The 18,312-nt window shown below is 41.1% G+C and overlaps 1 protein-coding gene across 1 annotated transcript; it reads left to right on the top strand.

Moving 5' to 3' along the window:
* The first annotated feature begins 6,848 nt into the window (after positions 1-6,848).
* On the top strand, positions 6,849-17,252 carry SUMO2 (small ubiquitin like modifier 2). Its single transcript, XM_087826350.1, has 4 exons — positions 6,849-7,012; positions 8,603-8,734; positions 14,032-14,103; positions 16,793-17,252. Exons 1-4 carry the CDS (start codon positions 6,992-6,994, stop codon positions 16,853-16,855), a joined length of 288 nt encoding a protein of 95 aa, XP_087682476.1. The 5' UTR covers positions 6,849-6,991; the 3' UTR covers positions 16,856-17,252.
* The last annotated feature ends 1,060 nt before the right edge of the window (positions 17,253-18,312 follow it).

Below are 18,312 nucleotides of genomic sequence, written 5' to 3'. Positions count from 1 at the left end.
CCAAAGCTCGCGGCTCGGGCCTCCCGCTCAGAGCCCGCTGCGGCAGAGGACCCCGCCCGAGCGCCTCTCGCACTGCCCGCAGGTCCAAATCCCCAGCGCTGCAGGGGCCTCTCCTCTCGGCCACGACCACCCCTCTGTGGCACTCTGTACGATTCCTTCCTTCCTCGCCTCAAAAACACTTCAGGGAGAACAGCGCCAGGGGCGGTCTGTCCTCGGAGTAACCCTCCCTCCTGGTCAGGCGCCGCCGCGGACAGCCCCGCGCTGGTCCGGGAGAAGGTCCCCGGAGACGGCGGGAGCAGCGGTGGTGCGGCTGCGCGTGCGCGGGCTGGTCGCAGTGGGGGCGAGAGCTGGGCGTGCCCCGGGCTGGAGCACCCCGCGACTTCTCGCCGCTCTGGCTTTTGTCCCCCCTTTTGGTCTGCAGGTTAGCGTCGTCACAGCCGCTTCTCCGAGCGGTGTCCAGGGCGAGGGAGCCCCTTCCCCGGGACGCGTGGGCCCACTGGGCTCGGGTACGAAGGCAGTCGCTGCCAGCTCGCACCTCAACGCTCAAGAAGCGGGCGGACAAAATTGACGCAGCTGAAACAACTGTGAAACCGAGACTGCTGGGCTTGCTTAAATTAAACACAGATACTGGTTTGTTACCTCACCGAAGAAAAGCCGGAAAAAAAAGCAGGGAATACTGGGTCTTGTTAATGGAAAACCCAGAAGTTCCCCATTTACTTAAAGGAGTTTATTATGTAAATACCCTATTTACAAATACAAGGAAGATAATAGTAGCTTCTAAAGTCCCAAATAAGCAACTTTTTTAACTTAAGGTAATTCGGAACTTAAAAGTAAGCCTTAGGAAACAGTGCCTGAAAATGCAGCATTTTTCTAAAAAATTTTATTTAAGAAAAATTTGACCTGAAAAGGACGAGTTTTCAGTGTTTTAGCTGGGAAAACAGTTCTTTCCCTGAGATTAAGCTGAACGACCTATTTGAATTGGTGCAAATACGCTGACTTGGAGTGATAAGGAAAATCATGTCACCTGGGTAGTTTGTTTTTTTGATGTACAAGTGTTAAGTGAAGGAAGGAAAATCCTGTGGCTATCACAATTTCATCCAAATCCCTCTCTCTTAAGACAGCCATCCTTAGGATGAAATTTAATATAATTCTGCCATCTATGTCTTGCATTTTCTAAATGTTTCACTTTTACTGGTCTGAATGTTTCTGACACCAATGGTGGGGCTATGAAGTATGAGAAATTAGGCGTTAAAAAATTTATTTTAAGTATTGATTTGTTTTTAGAGAGAGAGGAACATTTATTTGTTTTTCCACTTATTTCTGCATTCATTGGTTTATTTATTTTTTAAAATATATTTTTATTGATTTCAGAGAGAGGAAGGGAGAGAGAGACATCAATGATGAGAGAGTCATTGATCGGCTGCTTCCCGCACGCCCCCAACCGGGGATCAAGCTGCAACCTGGGCATGTGCCCTGACCGGGAATCGAACCCCAGTTGCCTGAATCCTAGGTCGATGCTCAACCACTGAGCCATGCCAGCCGGGCTATCGGTTGATTCTTGTATGTGCCCTGATCTGGGATTGAACCCACAACCTTGACATATTGACAGTCCAACCAGCTGAACTACTGAGGCAGGGCTCATGTTCCTTTTTTGGGTGGTAAAAAGAGCCCTAATATTTTACAAATAAAATAAACATTCAAGAGTCCTGGCCAGGTAGCTCAGTTGGTTAGAGCATCTTCCAGATATCCAAGGTTGCAGGTTCAGTCCCCGGTCAGGGCACATGCAAGAATCAACCAATGAATGCATAAGTAAATAGAACAACAAATCAATGTTTCTCTCTCTTTAAAATCAATCAATCAATAAAAATATTTTTTAAAACCTTCAAAATATAAGTAAATAAAGCAAAATAACCCAAAGGAAAAAAATGTTTCACTGATGTTTTAAATATATATATACATACATATGTACACAAACATGAATAAGACCATGTTTGTGAAAACCTGCTTTATAGTCCTAGTAGTGTATATCTAGCCACATAAAACGTCAGGTTGAGAAATACAACTATAAATGTGACAAATTTCTTACTGGAAGGTAAAAACTACTCTAGGCTTAGGGTTCTCAAACCTTAGTGAACTTCAGAATTATCTAGAGTGTTAAACCACTGATTCCTGGGCTCTATCCCCAGAGCTGCTAATTCAGTAGTTTGGGATGGGGCCCCAGGTATTTGTACTTCTGACACATTTTCAAGTGGAAGTGATACTGTTGCCCAGTGATATCAGCCTTTCAACTCTTCTCTACCTCAGGGTGAAAGTAGTTAGTCACAAACCAGAGCTTGAACAATACACATATTATCTATATGTGGCATGACTGCAAAATATAACCTTGTTTAAGTTGTTTTCATTCATTTTATGAAACAAACAGTCTCAAGTCATTGGGCCATACTTGACTCCAGTAATGGACAGAGGAGTAAGATTGGAGCATTGGGTTAGAAGAATTTGAAATTGTCATACAAATGTAGAGGCTGTATAACTGACACTCAGAAACCCTAATTTAGGCATTTTTGGTATTCTCATGGCAAATGCTGTGTTACTATTGCATCAATAAATCAATGAACTCTTATTGAACACTGACTCTCAGGACTTTGTTATTTGCTGAGACTCTGAGGACAAAAAGTGGTCATACCTGTCCTCAAAAAACTTATAGGACCATACTGTAAGTATGTTTATGCAACATGTATGTTAATATTCAGTGAATGTGTGGTATTGTAAAATGGAACACTATTTCCCTACCTTTTATACCCCAACTATAAATGGTAGGGAAATAGTGCATTATACCAGGTTCTTGGCTATGACTGCTGGCACAGTCTTGGGTCCCACCTTTGCCATGACCCAAGGAGAGAAAACTGGAAGGTTTTTACATCACCATTCTGCCTCCAGATTTCCTGAAGTATTCAGGGATCCAGTATTCAGTATTCTTACCGCCCCCGCCCCCCCAATATTCAGTATTCTTGCAGTATTCACAGAGAGCTCAAGCACTCAACTAACCTTAGAACCTGAAGGAAATTTGATGGCATAAATTACCAGTTTAGTCATCTGTGTTACAAATTCAGTTATGTGTTTCTCAAGGGTTTTGGCAAAGATTTAAAGCTCTAAACAGACTCCGTGAATCTTGTTTTCCTGCACTTTTTAGGAATGATGGTTTTTCTTTGGCATCTGACCCTGAGGGGTTCATTCTGGATGGTTCACCCTATTTTTACCCTCTACTTCTAACACCAGTTGGTAGATCAGGGTTTCTGGTTCAATCTCTGGTCAGGGCAAATACAGGAAGCAACCAGTGAATGCGTAAATGAGCGGAACAATAGCCCTGGCTGGTGTGGCTCAGTTGGTTGTAGCATTGTCCTGTACATTGAAAGGTTGCGGGTTTGATTCCCAGTCAGGGCACATACCTAGGTTGTGGGTTCGATCACAGGTCAGAGCACTTACAGAAGGCAACCAGTCATGTCCTCTCTCACCTTGATGTTTCTCTCCCCCTTCCTCTCTAAAAATCAATAAAAATGTTCTCAGGTGAGGATTTAAAATAAATAAGTGGAACAACAAATCGATGATGTTTCTCTCTCCCTCTAAAATCAATTTTTAAAAACTGGAGGGAGAAACGTAATGTTGGGAAATTTCTATATTTTCACAATTTTTTTTTGCTGGAAATTGGAAAGGGACTCTCAGTATACAATTTTAGTAGATCCCCTAGGCTAAGCTCACAGAATTCCAGTTCTCCATTGGAATATGTTTTGCTCACACATTTGAATGTGCTTAACTACTTTTTATAGGAACTCCTCCATTGCCTGAAGCTAATTTTGTAATTTAGCATAACTTCGGAGAGGGAGGATATTGTAGGACACACCTGTCACCCAGAAGCTAAGGACCAAACAAGCTTTTGATTCCTGGAAGTCCCCACATATTAATGATGGTCAGTTTAGCACGACATATTCCTCTTTGATGGTTCTGTAGTCCTACAAGGCTGGGAAGATGTGCGATGGCAACAGAAGACGATTCTGGACAGCAAGGATAGCATCTCTTTTTCTTTCTCCACAGTACCTGGCACAGCACCCAGCATGTTCATTCCCTGGCATTCAGTAGGAGCTCAGTCAACACTACCTGGCAGCTGCATGATACTGGGTAAGTTACTTAATTCCTTTGAGCCTTAGTAGCAAATAAATACTATACTCGCTTACAAGGGTTTGTGTAAGGAGGAAATGAGCTAATATTATTAGTAAAGCCCCATGCAGTACCTGACACATGGCAGTTGGTGCTCTTCCCCTTTCACTTCTTGTGTATTTCCTACCTAACCCCACCCCCACCCCACCAAATTATGTTATTTAGTCAGGGACTTTGTCTGCCTTTCTTTGTCTGCCCAATGACTACCACAGGAACTTTGCATAGTGATAGTTTCCATTTATTCATGCATTCAGTGAATCTTTGAGCACCTACAATGGACAAAAGCTTAGAGTTGAGAGAGAGCAGGTACATTTCAGAACCCAACTAATTGACTATGACTGAAGAAGCAGAGGCTTCCAGGAAAAAATGATGAGAAGGAACTAAAATGGTTAACCTATATTAGTTTTCCTTGTTGTTTTTTTTAAATTTTGTTTTGTTTTTTGTTTCTAGAAAAAGAGAGAGAGGAAGAGAGAGACCGATTTGCTATTCCATTTGTTTATGCATTTATTGGTTGATTCCTGTACATGCCCTGACCAGGGATTGATCCCAAAACCTTGGTGTATCGGGAATGAAGCTCTAACCAACTGATCTGCCTAGCCAGGGTTGGATTAGCTCTTACAGGGCTTTGTAGGCTCTTACAAACAATTTTGGACTTTATCCTGTAAGACAGAGGATTGCCACTGAACCAAAAAGTGGCAGAGACTTATTTTGTTTTTATTTTAGAATGGTTCATGGTTCTCAGACTTTAGTGTGCTTAAGAATCGTGGGGGTGGGGGTGAGAATCATCAGGAAAGCTTGTCAAAAAGGAGGGATCCTAGAGTCACACTGCCCAAGAACGTGCATTAAACCAGCACCCTAGTTGATTCTGATTCACTTAAATATTCAGGTACAAGTCGGACTTACCTTAAAAAGACCAGTTAGGAGGCTATTGCAGTAGCTCTGGGGAGAGCGGACTTGAACTTAGGCTTCCCCCTGCCTCCCCCGAGGAATCTGCCTTTTGTGGCTTGTCTTACATCCAAGGCTTTAAGCCTCCCCTTTCCCATGGAGGCCAGCTGGAAGCCCAGCAAATGCTGCCTAACCCAGAGACTGGACAGAGGCTGAAGAAACAGAGACATATTTGGTAGGTATTAGAAAGCAGAATAGACAAGACTTGGAGGTGGGTTGTATGAGGGGGTGGTGAAAGAGAGGGAGTCAGGGATGCCGGGTTTCTAGCTTGGAGCAGTGTTGTAATGGTGTACCATTCACTGAGTCAGGGTGATGGAGAGGGGCAGGGCAGGGAAGGCGAAATGAGGAATTTTAGTTGCGATTTGCTGAGTTTGAGGTGCCTCTGGGACATCGAAGTGGAGGTGTTCAGAAGTCAGTTGAATTTATAGGTTGGAAGTTCAGAGAAAGATCTGGACTACAAATATAGATTTGAGAATCATTAACAAATAGATGGTAATGGAGGTGGGCGAAATCATCCCAGGAGAGCGACGAGAATGATAAGAGAAAGCGTCTAGAACACAACCCAAGGAACACTTAAGGGAAGGACTGAGGAAGAAAAAAAAAGCAAAGGGATCAAGGACAGGCCAGAGTCAGCCCAGAGTCACCGGGAAGGAGTTCAAGAGGAGTGACGAGCTGGCAGGCGTACTGGATCTTGCAGAGTCTGCGGTGACCTTGCAGAGAGCGGTTTTCATGGAGCTGTGGGGACAGCACCAGACTGCAGTGGGTTGAGAGTGAGTGGGAGGTGAGGGAGTGGAGACAGCTGGCGTGGACATTTTTTTCAAGATGTTTGGCCAAGAACCGAGAGATATGGTGGAAATAGAATTGAGTCTTTTTCTATTCTTAACGTTGGAGTGGAAGGAAATACGGGGACAAAGGAAATAATAAAACCTGAGGGGGAGGGGGGAATCCACTGCACAGATGTTAGGATTTGTTCCTAAAACAGGAGGGGCCAACGTCTATATTTTAACCCGACGGAAAGAGGAAATGATTGATTGGATTGGAAACCTGATATTGGGTAGTTCTCGCGGATGGATTCTGTTTCCTCTCGGAGGTTGGGAGCCTGGCCATGAGGAAGGAGTGTGGAGGATGAGCATTTTCCTTCATCCGGCCAAGGTATAGGGTTACCAGCACGCGTTAGCAGTTCCTGCGCCGTTGCAGGAACTTGGTGGGAAGCGGGTTGAGGCTGAAGCTTTAAAATTCAAAGGATGAGAGGCTGACTGAGAGGAAGTGTGACGTTCCTCTCACTGTGGGGAAAACTGCATTTGGGCCAATGAACAGGGTTTTTTTTTCTTTTTCCTAGAGCCTCGTGCTGGGGCTCCCCCTTCCTCGTCCAGCCTGCCTTCCCCGGCGTGTCTCTCACGTCCAGGCCTCAAGCCTCCTCGCCCTCAACGAGGACCAGCTGGAAGCCATTTTGATTAAGCTCCACCACAGAAGGACAATACAGCCCCGCCCAGAGCAGGCGCGCCCCCGCGGCGGGCCGGGTGCGCGTGTCCGCGCCTCTTCCCGCCGGCCAGGCAGGCGCCGGGCCTAGGCCGGGGCGGCGCGGGGCGGGGGTGGGGGTGGTTATGTAAGCGTTGCGCGCTCCCGCGAGGCGACAACCAATGAGAAACCCCGGTGGCTCGTGCTCGCGCACGCAGGGTGGGGGGAGGGAGCGCACAACGTGCGCGCGCCCTCTCCCTCCTCTACCGCTGCCGCCTCCTTCTTCTGCCGCTCCTGGTGCTGCTTGTGTGCTCGTTTGGTGCGGACCTGGTACCTCTTTTGTGAAGCGGCAGCTGAGGAGACTCCGGCGCTCGCCATGGCCGACGAAAAGCCCAAGGTGAGTTCGGCGCCGGCCTCCTCGCCTCGCCTCGCGGCGGGGTCACGGCGCGGGCTGGGGACCGGCCCGCGCCACCGCGGGCTCCCCGCGCCTTCCCGGGCCCCTCACGGGCCGGCCGCGGCTCAGGCCCGGGCGTTCCGCGCCATTTTCCTCCCTCCCCTCTTCCTCCCTCCCGCGCTGGAGGAGGCTCCGCGGCCCTCCCCCGCCCCCAGCCGCCAGGGAGTGCGCGCCGGGCGCGAGTTGGGCGGGCGGGTCGCGGACGCCCGCAGGCCAACGGCTGCGAGCGGGGCTTCTAGGGCCCGGCCAGGCGGGCGCGCGTGGGGAGGGGCGTTAGGGCGCGCGGTGTCCCCACCCTCCGCGGACCCGGTGCAGAGCTGCGGCGGGTGTTGCCGCCTCCGCGGTGGCGGGGAGTTCCCTTGGCCCGGGACTTTCCCCCCACGGGAATGAGGTCCGCGAGCATTTGGGGACCCCTGCCCCAGGCCGCAGTGGCCCGGTGAGGGTTCGGGAAGAATCAATGGGCTGCGATGGGTTAGAAGCCGGATGCCCGCCGGGTCGTCGTGAGGGGCCGGGGATTCCCGGGGAGTATATCCCGCTTTAATGGCCTCGGGCCCCCGGGGGGGGGGATGGGCAGGGGCTTTTCCTTGGTGTCAGATAACCCCTAACCTGCGGAGACCATGTGGTTTCGAGAAGTTGGGGGCAGATGGAGGAGCAGGGAGACTTCGTGGGGCTTAACTTTTTAACGCGGGTTTTGAGGCACAGAGAGGCTTTTCCCGTGAGGACTAGGGCACACGTTTCTACCTGGCACAGGGGAGTTTTCTTTTGGTTTGGTTTGTGACACCCTTCCCTTCTGAAGTAATTTAAGGGCTACAGAATCCTTTCTACAATTGATGGGGGTGAACTTCAGATTGGGTCGAAACCTGCAAGGAAGACTTGGAATGAACTGTGCATTTGACTCATGTCAACAAAGGGGAGGGGAGAATAAGAGCTCTTAACTAAAAATAAACAAAATGAAGCTGCTAATTGAGGCGGACGTTAATGGAGGTTCGGAGTTATTACCGCTGCTTCAGAGAGAATCAGGACATTTCTCAATTCGATTTTGTTAATGTAGCTTGAGATTTAAGTTATAAAGCTGAGTTTGGTAACTTTAACAGGAGAATTGTAAATGAGTTTTGAATTGCAAGGTCTAGATTTTGCTCCCCTGCATACTGTACTAAAAACACTTTGAAAAAGACACTCGTTTTTAAATTTTTTAGGGAAAAGATAGATTTTGAAAGTGACATAAAATATGCCACTTTAGACAATTGAAGAGAGCATTGTAGCAAATTGAGTGGGACCCATCTTTAAAAATCTATTGTTGTCACTGATAGTATTGCATGAGGCTTCTTTTCTGTTTCTGTGACAGCTATTTAATGTTGCTTCAGAATTTCTCATTTTTTCAGATTTATTTCAGTGACTGAAAACAGCTGTATGCTCTTTTATCATACAGAATGGGAAACCTGTTGATTTCTGAAGCAACTTGGGCTACAGCTGCTTTAAAAGGTGTTTGTTCTTCACATTTTCCAAATTATACTTTTATTTTTCTTTCAACAGGAAGGAGTCAAGACTGAGAACAACGATCATATTAATTTGAAGGTGGCGGGGCAGGATGGTTCTGTGGTGCAGTTTAAGATTAAGAGGCATACACCACTTAGTAAACTAATGAAAGCCTATTGTGAACGACAGGTGAGGAAATGACGTGAGCACTTTCACTGAATAAAACTTATTTAAATAAAAAACAAACCTTATTTTCATGAGAATAGAAACTAGACTGACTTTGGTAGAGTGAAAATGCACTTATGTACTTGACATACCAGTTTTATCATAGACTTGGTATGATGATTCTTCATGAAAACCCTTAGGATGGGTTGGTTAATGTATGGCTCTAGTCCTAGCCACAAATGCATCAAATTATACTTAACACGTGGTTTGTTTCCAAGGTGATATAAGAAAATAAGAATGAACATGGTAAAATTTCCTGTCAGGCTCTTTTTTTATCCATTTAAAATTTGCGTTATGTCAGAACTATTTTGAGTATTTTAACCAGTTTGGAAATGCAATTAAATGTGAGTTTAAGGAAGTTGCAATTTTCCTGAAGCATGTAAAATTTTAATAATTTCTTTTTACACTAATAGTTGAGGTCAAGAAATTTAACCTGAGCTAAGTATAAACATTATTATATTCCCAAGACATTTGCATTTTACTCTGATAATAGTAAATAGGCATCAAGTAGAAGAAGTAGAATTGAACAGATGCTGGGAGGTAAAAGCAAGATTTAAAACAAAGAAGCTTCCCTTTGTGATGAGTCTAACAATACAAAGCAACTTTAAAAAAAGGACTTTTGCAAGTATAACAAATACTCTGGTACTTAGATAAGTACAACAATAACCTGGCAGAAGTTTTTTTTTGTTTTTTTTTTTATTCATTTTTAGAGACGGGAAGGGAGAGAGAGAAGCATCGATTTGTTGTTCCATTTATTTATGCATTTTTTTGGTTGATTCTTGAATGTGCACTGACCAGGGATCAAACCCACAACCTTGGTGTGCCAGGATGACACTTCAACCAGCTGAGTGACCAGTACAGGGCTGAAGTATTTTCTTGTTCAACCCTGAATATATAATATATAAAAGTTGAGAAAATCATTATTTTAAACAACTTTCCTACATTGCAGATTGTCTTAAATACAGGCTCTAAGTAGAATAAGGCTTAAACCTATAGAAGCTGGGAAATTGAGCTTGGGTTGAAGGTTGGGCTTTCTCCATGAGATATATGGGCATTTGAAAAAAACTGAGGATATAAATTCCTTTTTGAGTTTGAAGTCTTACTTATAACTTAATAAGAGAACGTGTGCTTATGATTCTTTAACTTCGTATGTGAAGTTTCTTACAGGTCCTTACAAAGATTGTATCTTCAGGACACTTTTTAAAAATTTTATTTTTTATTTTATACATATATATAGAGAGAGAAGCATCAATTTGTTGTTACACTTATTTATGCATTCGTTGTTTGGTTCTTGTATGTGCCCTGACCAGGAATCGAGCTTGCAACCGCGGTGTATCAGGACGATGCTTCTAACCAACTGAGCTGCCCAGGCAGGGCTTCAGTATACTTTTACTCGAAGAATTTTGATGAAATCCACCTAGTAATTAGTGAATATGTACTTATTAATTGTGCTAAAGATTTTTTTTGCACTGGCATCTTTCTCTTCAGGTTAGGTAGGAGAATTTTTTTTTTTTTTTTTTAAATCCTCACCTAAGGATATTTTTTCCATTGCTTTTCAGAGAGTGGAAGGGGAGGGGGGCGGGTAAGGAGAGAGACAAAAATATTTACTGGTTTCCAGCATGAGCTCTGGGTGCAGGGAGCGAAGCTGCAACCCAGGTATGTGACCTTGACTCAGAATTGAACCTGTGACCCTTTGGTGCGGCCGACGCTCTAACCGAGTGACACTGGCCAAGGCTACGTGGGAATTTTTAATGCGAATTTTGTAGAATTTTATTTAGGCAAACGTACAAAATAGAAACTCATGCTTAGATTTGGTGATTTTCAGCAAAATGCTCTATGTATCTTAAGTTTTCTCTAATCACTACTAGATTTTAGCTTTTTAAATTATGTTTAGAGAGAGGAAGGAGGAGAGAGATATAGATTTGTTGTTCCACTTATTTATGCATTCATTGGTAGATTCTGGTATGTTTATCTGATAATTGCCAGATGCCTACCATGTGCTGGGGCATTATACTGTGTGCCAGAAAAACAAAGTACATAGCACACATCTTCTATATTCCAGATTGTCCCTATGGGAGAGTGCCCTATAAGATCAAGTTAGTGGGTCACTCAAGAATTTTTTAGTTTTCCTGCTATGTTAAAGTAATTTTAGTGTATTACCCAGTGTAAAGATAGTTTTTCTTGAATTTTCTTAGTTATTAGGCTTATATTTGAATATATTTGTTGAGGTCACTTAATTTGTGCTAGAGGAAAAAGAAGCACGTAAAAAATTTCCACTGCATATCTATGGGAATACAAATAAAATTTTTTTTTTTTTTTTTTTTACAAATACAATTTGAAGATATGGTTCAGGAAGGGTTTGGATAGACATTTCTATTTTCCTCTTAAATTGGAGTTTTGAGTGAAACAAGATCCCTGTTTCAGTTTCAAATGGTTTCTCACATTCTAAGGAAGAGGGAGTTGAATTATCACCTAATAGGGCTGATTCCCTGCTTTTTAAGTGTAGGTACAAGCTATCAAAAGACTAAAATATTTATCCAATCTAATGTGCATAGCTAAAGTTTTTTGGCAGTTGAGAATTCTTGACCAAGGATTTACAATCAAGATTAAGTGAGTGGTCATATTTACTTTGTATTGAACTTATTTGGTATCTTATCTCTGGAGTTTCAGTGGATGTCTAACAGGTAACTCAAACCAAACATGAAAAGGGGGACACTTCATTTTACTCCTAGGAATCGTTTTTTCTGGTGTTCCCACTCAGTAAACAGCACAATTCAACATCTAGTTGTGAGGTCAAAACCTTGGGGTCATCCTTGATGATGCTTCCTAACTCATATAAGCTGTCAGTAAGTTTTGTTCTTTAACTAAACCTGTGCTGTCCAATACAGTAGCCACAAACCACATGTCACTACCACTAGAAATGTGGCTAGTCCAAATTGAGATGTGCTGTAAAGTGTAATATCTATGGCATGTTTTGAAACTCAGTATGAAAAGTAAAATATCTCAACTTTAAAAATGTTGATTACATATTGAAATGGTAGTGTTTTGAATAGACTGAATTAAAATATTAAGATTATTTTTTTTAATGTGGCAACTAGAAAATTTAAAATACGTATGCGGCTCACATATTTCTGTTGGATATTGCTGAGCCCTCAACCATTTTATTCCACTCTTGCTAAGTTATTACCTTGTAGACATCTCTGATTAATTCAAAGAGCTCCTGCTCCTGTCAATCAATTCTCTCATTCAGTTTGGTATTTTTCATAGATCTTCATCTACATTTGTCTCTTCACTAAAATGCAAGCTCCATGAGCATAGAGCCTTTTTCACTATTTCTGTAGAGCCAGACCAGTACCTGGGATATTGAACATGTTCAATAAATGCTTGTACAGTGATAGAGAACATTCAAACTAATATCTCTGGAGGTTGGTTCATAAATAAGTTTCATTCACATGTAGAATGAAAGGTTGCCTACTTTATGTCAGCTACATAGCCTTCAGCTAACTGATTGAGAGCATCCTTTCCCATTCTAGTGTGGATTTACCCTAACAGATTATTACATGGAGTGTCAGGTGGTTTCAGAGAGCACAGATTTGTTTAGTCCAGTTCATTTTTTGTGAAATGAGAAAAGAACCCAAAGAGAGAAGCTTACACAACTCTCTGGGCACAGTTCTAAAGCTCAGGGATGAGGTTTATTTAGAAGGGGAGCTGAAATACTGGTCTAATGTGAAGCCCTTGTTTGGGTTTACATGGTTTATGGAATCGTAAAGGCAAGTTTTCTGAATTTTGGACTTCTGCTCTCTTGCAAAATAATTAATTGATGAAGAGAAGCATATGAACGCGGCAATAAAGGAATACAGCCCTGGCTGGGTGGCTCAGTTGATTGAAGTGTCTTCCCATACACCAGAAGGTTTTGGGTTTGATCCCTTGTTGGGGCGCCTACAAATGTTTCTCTAAAATCAATAAAATATCCTTGGGTGAAGATTAAATAATAATAAAGGAATACATTTTGCTTATGTACTGACCCTGCATCCCCACCACTACCATTACCACTTATTTTGAATGGCCGCACCATTGTCCTTATGACGTTACCACTGGATGTAGTGCAGGAATAATCCAGCATATAGAAGGTTCTTAGTATTTTGTTGAAGCAAGAAGTCTTCAATGGAATGTTTTAAAATATATAATGGTAATTAATGCTCAGCATTGAATTCTTGGTGGTTTTGTGTAATCACTAATTAAAATTGAAAGCCACGAGGATAAGGTTGTGGATGTTATCTACCTGATGGAGGATTGCATGTATTCCTCAAGACGGGGCATGTGTTGAAGGTTAGAGTTTTAAGGAAAAGTTATATGATCATGTTACAGTTAGTTTTAAAGACAGATTCAGCAAATCCTTGTTAAGAGAATATAGGTGTTATACAAGTATTTGTTCATTTTGAATATTTTTATTCCTAGGAACTCAGTTAAATTTTCTCTTAAATATTCATTGAGCCCTGGCCACGGTGGCTTAGTAGGTTGGAGCGTCCTGTATGCCAAAATGTCGTAGGTTCCATCCCCAGTTGGGGTGCGTGCAGGAGGCAGCTGATGTTTCCCTCTCTTATTCTTCCTCTTTTTCTAAATAAAACAAGAATCAATAAAAACATATTCTCCGGTGAGAATTGAAGTATGGAGTTTGTGTAACAATTATAATGTGTAATTTGAGCATGATATAGGAGTCACTTTTTGTAAGATGCTTTCTAGAAAGCTGCCTTTTAAGTTAATATATTTATAACATATCTCCAAAGATACTTTATTTTTCTATCTTGTTCTTCATTTGGCTGCAGTTACCAACAGCTTCAGTGCTTTGCTCTTTTCTTCACCCCTGTGTCAGGAAGGTAGTGCTTGATCTCTAATGTGTTGAGAAATATTGTTTGCTGTGTGCATCTGTTACTTCAAATTTCCTTGCAGTATCTTACTCATTTAAATGCACTGTTTGACTCAATGTATGATCTATTAAAGCTTGGAGTAGCTATGGTCTCAAAAGCAATACAGGTTTTTTTTAAGAAGACCTTTTTAAAAACATTTTTCCCAAAGAAAATCAAACGTAGTTTAAAGAAAGTGAAAATCACCCCAAATCTTTTTACCCACATAGAAAGGTTGGTGGCATAGTGATGATCATTTATTTAAGTCTCTCTTAATACATTCATGGCTAAATATGCATAGAGTTTTATTTCTTACTGCTTCTTTGCATTCTTATGCTTTCAAACTCTCTTGTCCAGGGTTTGTCAATGAGGCAGATCAGATTCCGATTTGACGGGCAGCCAATCAATGAAACAGACACACCTGCACAGGTAAAAATCTCTTTGTGCTAACTAGAAAAATCAATGTTTCTTTGTAATTTTCTTAACAGCTTTGTTTATTTGTGAATTTTTAGATGTTGAGATATAGTTCTTTACCATAATTCAAAGCTGTGTAAAATATGATCAAAGGGGAACAGAAAGAAGAAAAAAAGGACTAGATTGAGGAAATGGTTGTAAAATATCTGGTTATCACTTAGTAAAACTAATAGGTCATTTAGTTAACAACCCATTTTTTTCTTATTGTCTGTTTCTTCAGAATGTATCCCTTGTTTTGGTTGCTGCAGCTCTTGATCATACCTGGGTTCTGTGAACTAGTTGGCTTTTGATCCTGACCATTTTAACTCATGCTGAAATCTCAGCAAGTCTCTTGATAGCTTCGTTTGAGAGGGAGGGCTCTTGACAATGGGTGGCTTTCCAGACCTTCTGAATCCTTTATCTCTTTACCCATCACGGAAGTGAGGTGGTGGTTCTGTCACATTGTAAGAGATCTGCTGGGATGTCTTCTATGGCAGAAGCTCTTTGTTTTTACCTTTTCCAGTTCCAATTAAGGATTCCAGTTTGGAAATTTAAATTAGAACCTTTGTATTTTTGAAATTTTTTATCACCCCATAAAAACCAAGAAGTGATAAATATGGTATGAGTGAAGCAGCACATCAAGACTGGTTTTGTCTTCAAAAATTTGAAATATCTATGAATTATACTTGAGGGAACAATATTTTGAAGAAGTTCCCTTCATAAGTCTCTAAGAAGCAATTATAGTCCATAACCACAAGGAGGAGCTGATTTCTTTTGATGAAAGAGAAAGCTCTTTTATCCTTTGAAGGCATTTAAAGTTTCACTATAAAAATTTAACATTCCATTAGTTTTATTTCAGTAGATAAGCTAAAGACCTGTTTTGATGGTTTTAAAAAAATAATCCATTATGCTAAACTCCGATGATTAGAATGAATTTTCTGTTGCGCAGCCCTCACCCACCACCAAAAAATAGTTCTGAGGCTTGTCTACCATGCTAGCTGCAAATACTAAACCTTGAGGAGGATTTGTTCAGACTTGCATTATAAAATCTTCAAATGATTTTAGAATTGAATTCGTTTTAGAATGAAATTGATTTGTTTTAGAATTGTTTCCCCCGTGTTAAATAGAAGAACTGTAGTAAATTAGAAAATCTTATCAGCCAATTTTAGTAGCTGTATAATTATGTGTGTATCATTCTGTTAAATACTTTCTTTGACTCATTTAATTCTCATGATCGAATGGTATTCTTTTTTACAAAAGAGGGAATTGAGACTCAGTTATTAATATTTCAATGCCTTACCTCTACTTTGAGTATATTTGAACTTTGTTAGAAACAGTTCCCTTTCTTTTTTAAATAATATCTATTGACTTCAGAGAGAGGAAGGGAGAGAGAGAGATAGAAACATCAATGATGACAGTCATTAATCAGATCCCCTACTGGGGATAGAGCCCACAACCCGGGCATGTGCCCTGACCTGGAATTGAACCTCGATCTCTTGGATCATAGGTCGATGCTCAACCGCTGAGCCATGCCGGCCGGGCGAAACAGTTCCCTTTCTTGTCTTTAGTTGCCCAAAGTTGTTTTATCTTCAAAATTCTTAGTTTTTAGAAAGAAAATTTCAAGGGTAATTGTCAGCAATAATAAACTTTACAAAGCTTATATACTGTACAACATTGCCATATGTAGTTGATAGTTTCTACTATCAACATGGTGGTTTTGTATACAATGTATAAGTGGTGAACCTTGCAACCTTAATTTGTGAATAGCATTTTAAAATTTAAATTTGTTTTTTTCTTTAAAAAACAAACACAAGTTTCTTCTTGCCCATTCCTTCCCCTTACTGCATAGAGGTAACCACTGTTTTGTGCATAGGTAAGGGTATATTCATGTTATAGACACACACACACTTAAAAACACAAATGCTGCCTAGCCGGTTTGGCTCAGTGATTAGAGTGTCGGCCTACGGACTGAAGGGTCCTGGGTTCGATTTCGGCCAAGGGCACATACCTCGGTTGCAGGCTCGCCCCCTGGTCAGGGAGCGTGCAGGAGGCAACTAGTCAATGTGTGTCTCTCACATCAATGTCCACCCCCCCACCCCCTTCTCTCTGAAACCCAATGGGGAAAAATATCCTCAGGTGAGGATTCAAAAATTTAAAAAAATGAAAACACAAATGTTGCCTAGTTTTTAAATTTTGTTTTTAGCCTAATATTAGTATTCTAGGGATGTTTCTACTTCTGCACGTATTATAAATCTGCTTATTCTTTAATAACAGCTATGTGGTATTTCATTACGAATATATCTTATTTCTTTGGGTTTCTATTGATAACTTGGGTTATTTCCAGTCTTTTGCTCATCTAAACAACATAGTAGTGAGATCCTTTATATGCATCACTCATTTCCAGTAATCAAAGGAAATGATTTAACTCAGACATATTAAGCTTTTAACTTAAAAACTAAGTTTTCTATAATCTTCATTAAAAAAGGAGACCAAGTGAAAAATTACTTAAGCCTAAGGCTGATGCTAATAGTCTCCAGGATGTCTAAAATAGTCAACATGAATTGGGTGAAACTTGTGCATTTTTTCAGGATATTAGGTCTGATAGTTACAAGTTTCAAGAGCTGAGTGATCAGTGGCTTTTAACTTGTTTTTCTCCATTATGTAGTTGGAAATGGAGGATGAAGATACAATTGACGTGTTCCAGCAGCAGACAGGAGGTGTCTACTGAAAGGGAACCTGCCCCTTTACTCCAGAACTCCGCTCCTTCAGACCAAGAAAACATTCTTAATTAGAAAACTGCAATTTGGTTTCAACACATCTGACTACTACAGTATAGTTTTCTCTATTCTTTCATTTTCCCCTTCCCCGTTCCTTTATTGTACATAAAGTAACTGATGTATGTGCACAAGCATTTGCATTTTTTTTTTTAACTAAATGGCCAATGGTATGTTTTGATCGACATCAAATGGAGATGGGATGGGGAAAATACTGGTTCTGTGAAAATACCCCCTTTCTCCATTAGTGGCATGCTCATTCAGCTCTTACCTTTATATTCCAGTAAGTTATTTTGCTCTCACTGTTTAACAAAAAAGAACAACATAAAAATCCTTGCATACCTTGTTTGATTGGAGAATTTTAATGTTTTTCATTTATCATTGTAAAACCAAGGACAATTTTATAACTTTTTTGTACGTAGCTGTTACATGTAGGGCAATCTGTCTTTAAGTAGGGGTAAATTACTCTAAAAAAATGAATCCTAGATAGTTTTCCCTTCAAGTCAAGCGTCTTGTTGTTTAAATAAACTTCTTGTTTAAAATGAGCTGTTTTCTTTATTCTGAGGAATATTAAATAAGAAAATTGAAGTTTAGGGGAAAAACATGACATCAGTAGGCCTGCTAGAAGTAACATTTCAAGGAAGAAATAGAGCTACTTTTTATTTCTTGCATACTAATGCAAAACAGTAACAAATTTATATGAATGACTAGCAAGGGATGTTTCAGCCTCCCCTTGGTTTAAAAAGCTTAGGTAGTTCCAAATGTGCAACTTTACTAGAAAAAAAGGTCATAATGTGTGGATTTACTCTTAAGCATCCCTTTCTGTAACCACTACCTGAGGCAGAGTGCCTTAGTAAGTGCAGCTGGGAAAAAGTTCTGTTTTAGTTAACTGCTGATAAGTCACTTAACCCTTCTAGCTTTCACTTTGATGAGTAAATACTCCCTGACCTAAAAAATAGGCGGTTCCATATTTGAGGATGTTGAAGGGTAGGAAATGTTGACATGTATTTCTTACAGTCTTAAATATATGCAGGTCACTATTCTCTTTAAATTCATATGTATGGGGAAAGATCAAGGCTATAGAACCAATAAACAGAATATTAGAGCAGGAAAGATACAGATTATCTAATTCTAACCCCTGTTTTAGGAATGAGGAAACTGATCCGGAAGGTTATTTGTCACACAGCTAGATGGTTATAAAAATGGGACTAGAGATAGGTTTCCTGATGCTTGTTAATTCCAATAGAATTCTCCAATACTGGTTCTGGAGAAACTGAATGGCCATCAGTGTGGCCTTTTTGGATCAAGTCCCCATGTGCTATAACACCTTGTCATTCACTTGATTCATTCTGCCTCTTGCAGTATGGTCTTTTTTACATTCTGCATCTTCATAGTGAATGGGCTTCCCCAG

The sequence above is a fragment of the Miniopterus natalensis genome, chromosome 17, assembly GCF_054644295.1.
Source record: "Miniopterus natalensis isolate mMinNat1 chromosome 17, mMinNat1.hap1, whole genome shotgun sequence".
NCBI lineage: Eukaryota > Metazoa > Chordata > Mammalia > Chiroptera > Miniopteridae > Miniopterus > Miniopterus natalensis.
This window is presented reverse-complemented; position numbering and strand designations above follow the sequence as displayed.

Bases quoted from the DNA above. Each gene is read 5' to 3' on its own strand.
- SUMO2 (XM_087826350.1), top strand. From the start codon at position 6,992: ATGGCCGACGAAAAGCCCAAG. The intron at 8,735-14,031 runs GTGAGGAAATGA...TCTCTTGTCCAG, and splicing joins AAGCCTATTGTGAACGACAG to GGTTTGTCAATGAGGCAGAT. The intron at 14,104-16,792 runs GTAAAAATCTCT...TCCATTATGTAG, and splicing joins AAACAGACACACCTGCACAG to TTGGAAATGGAGGATGAAGA.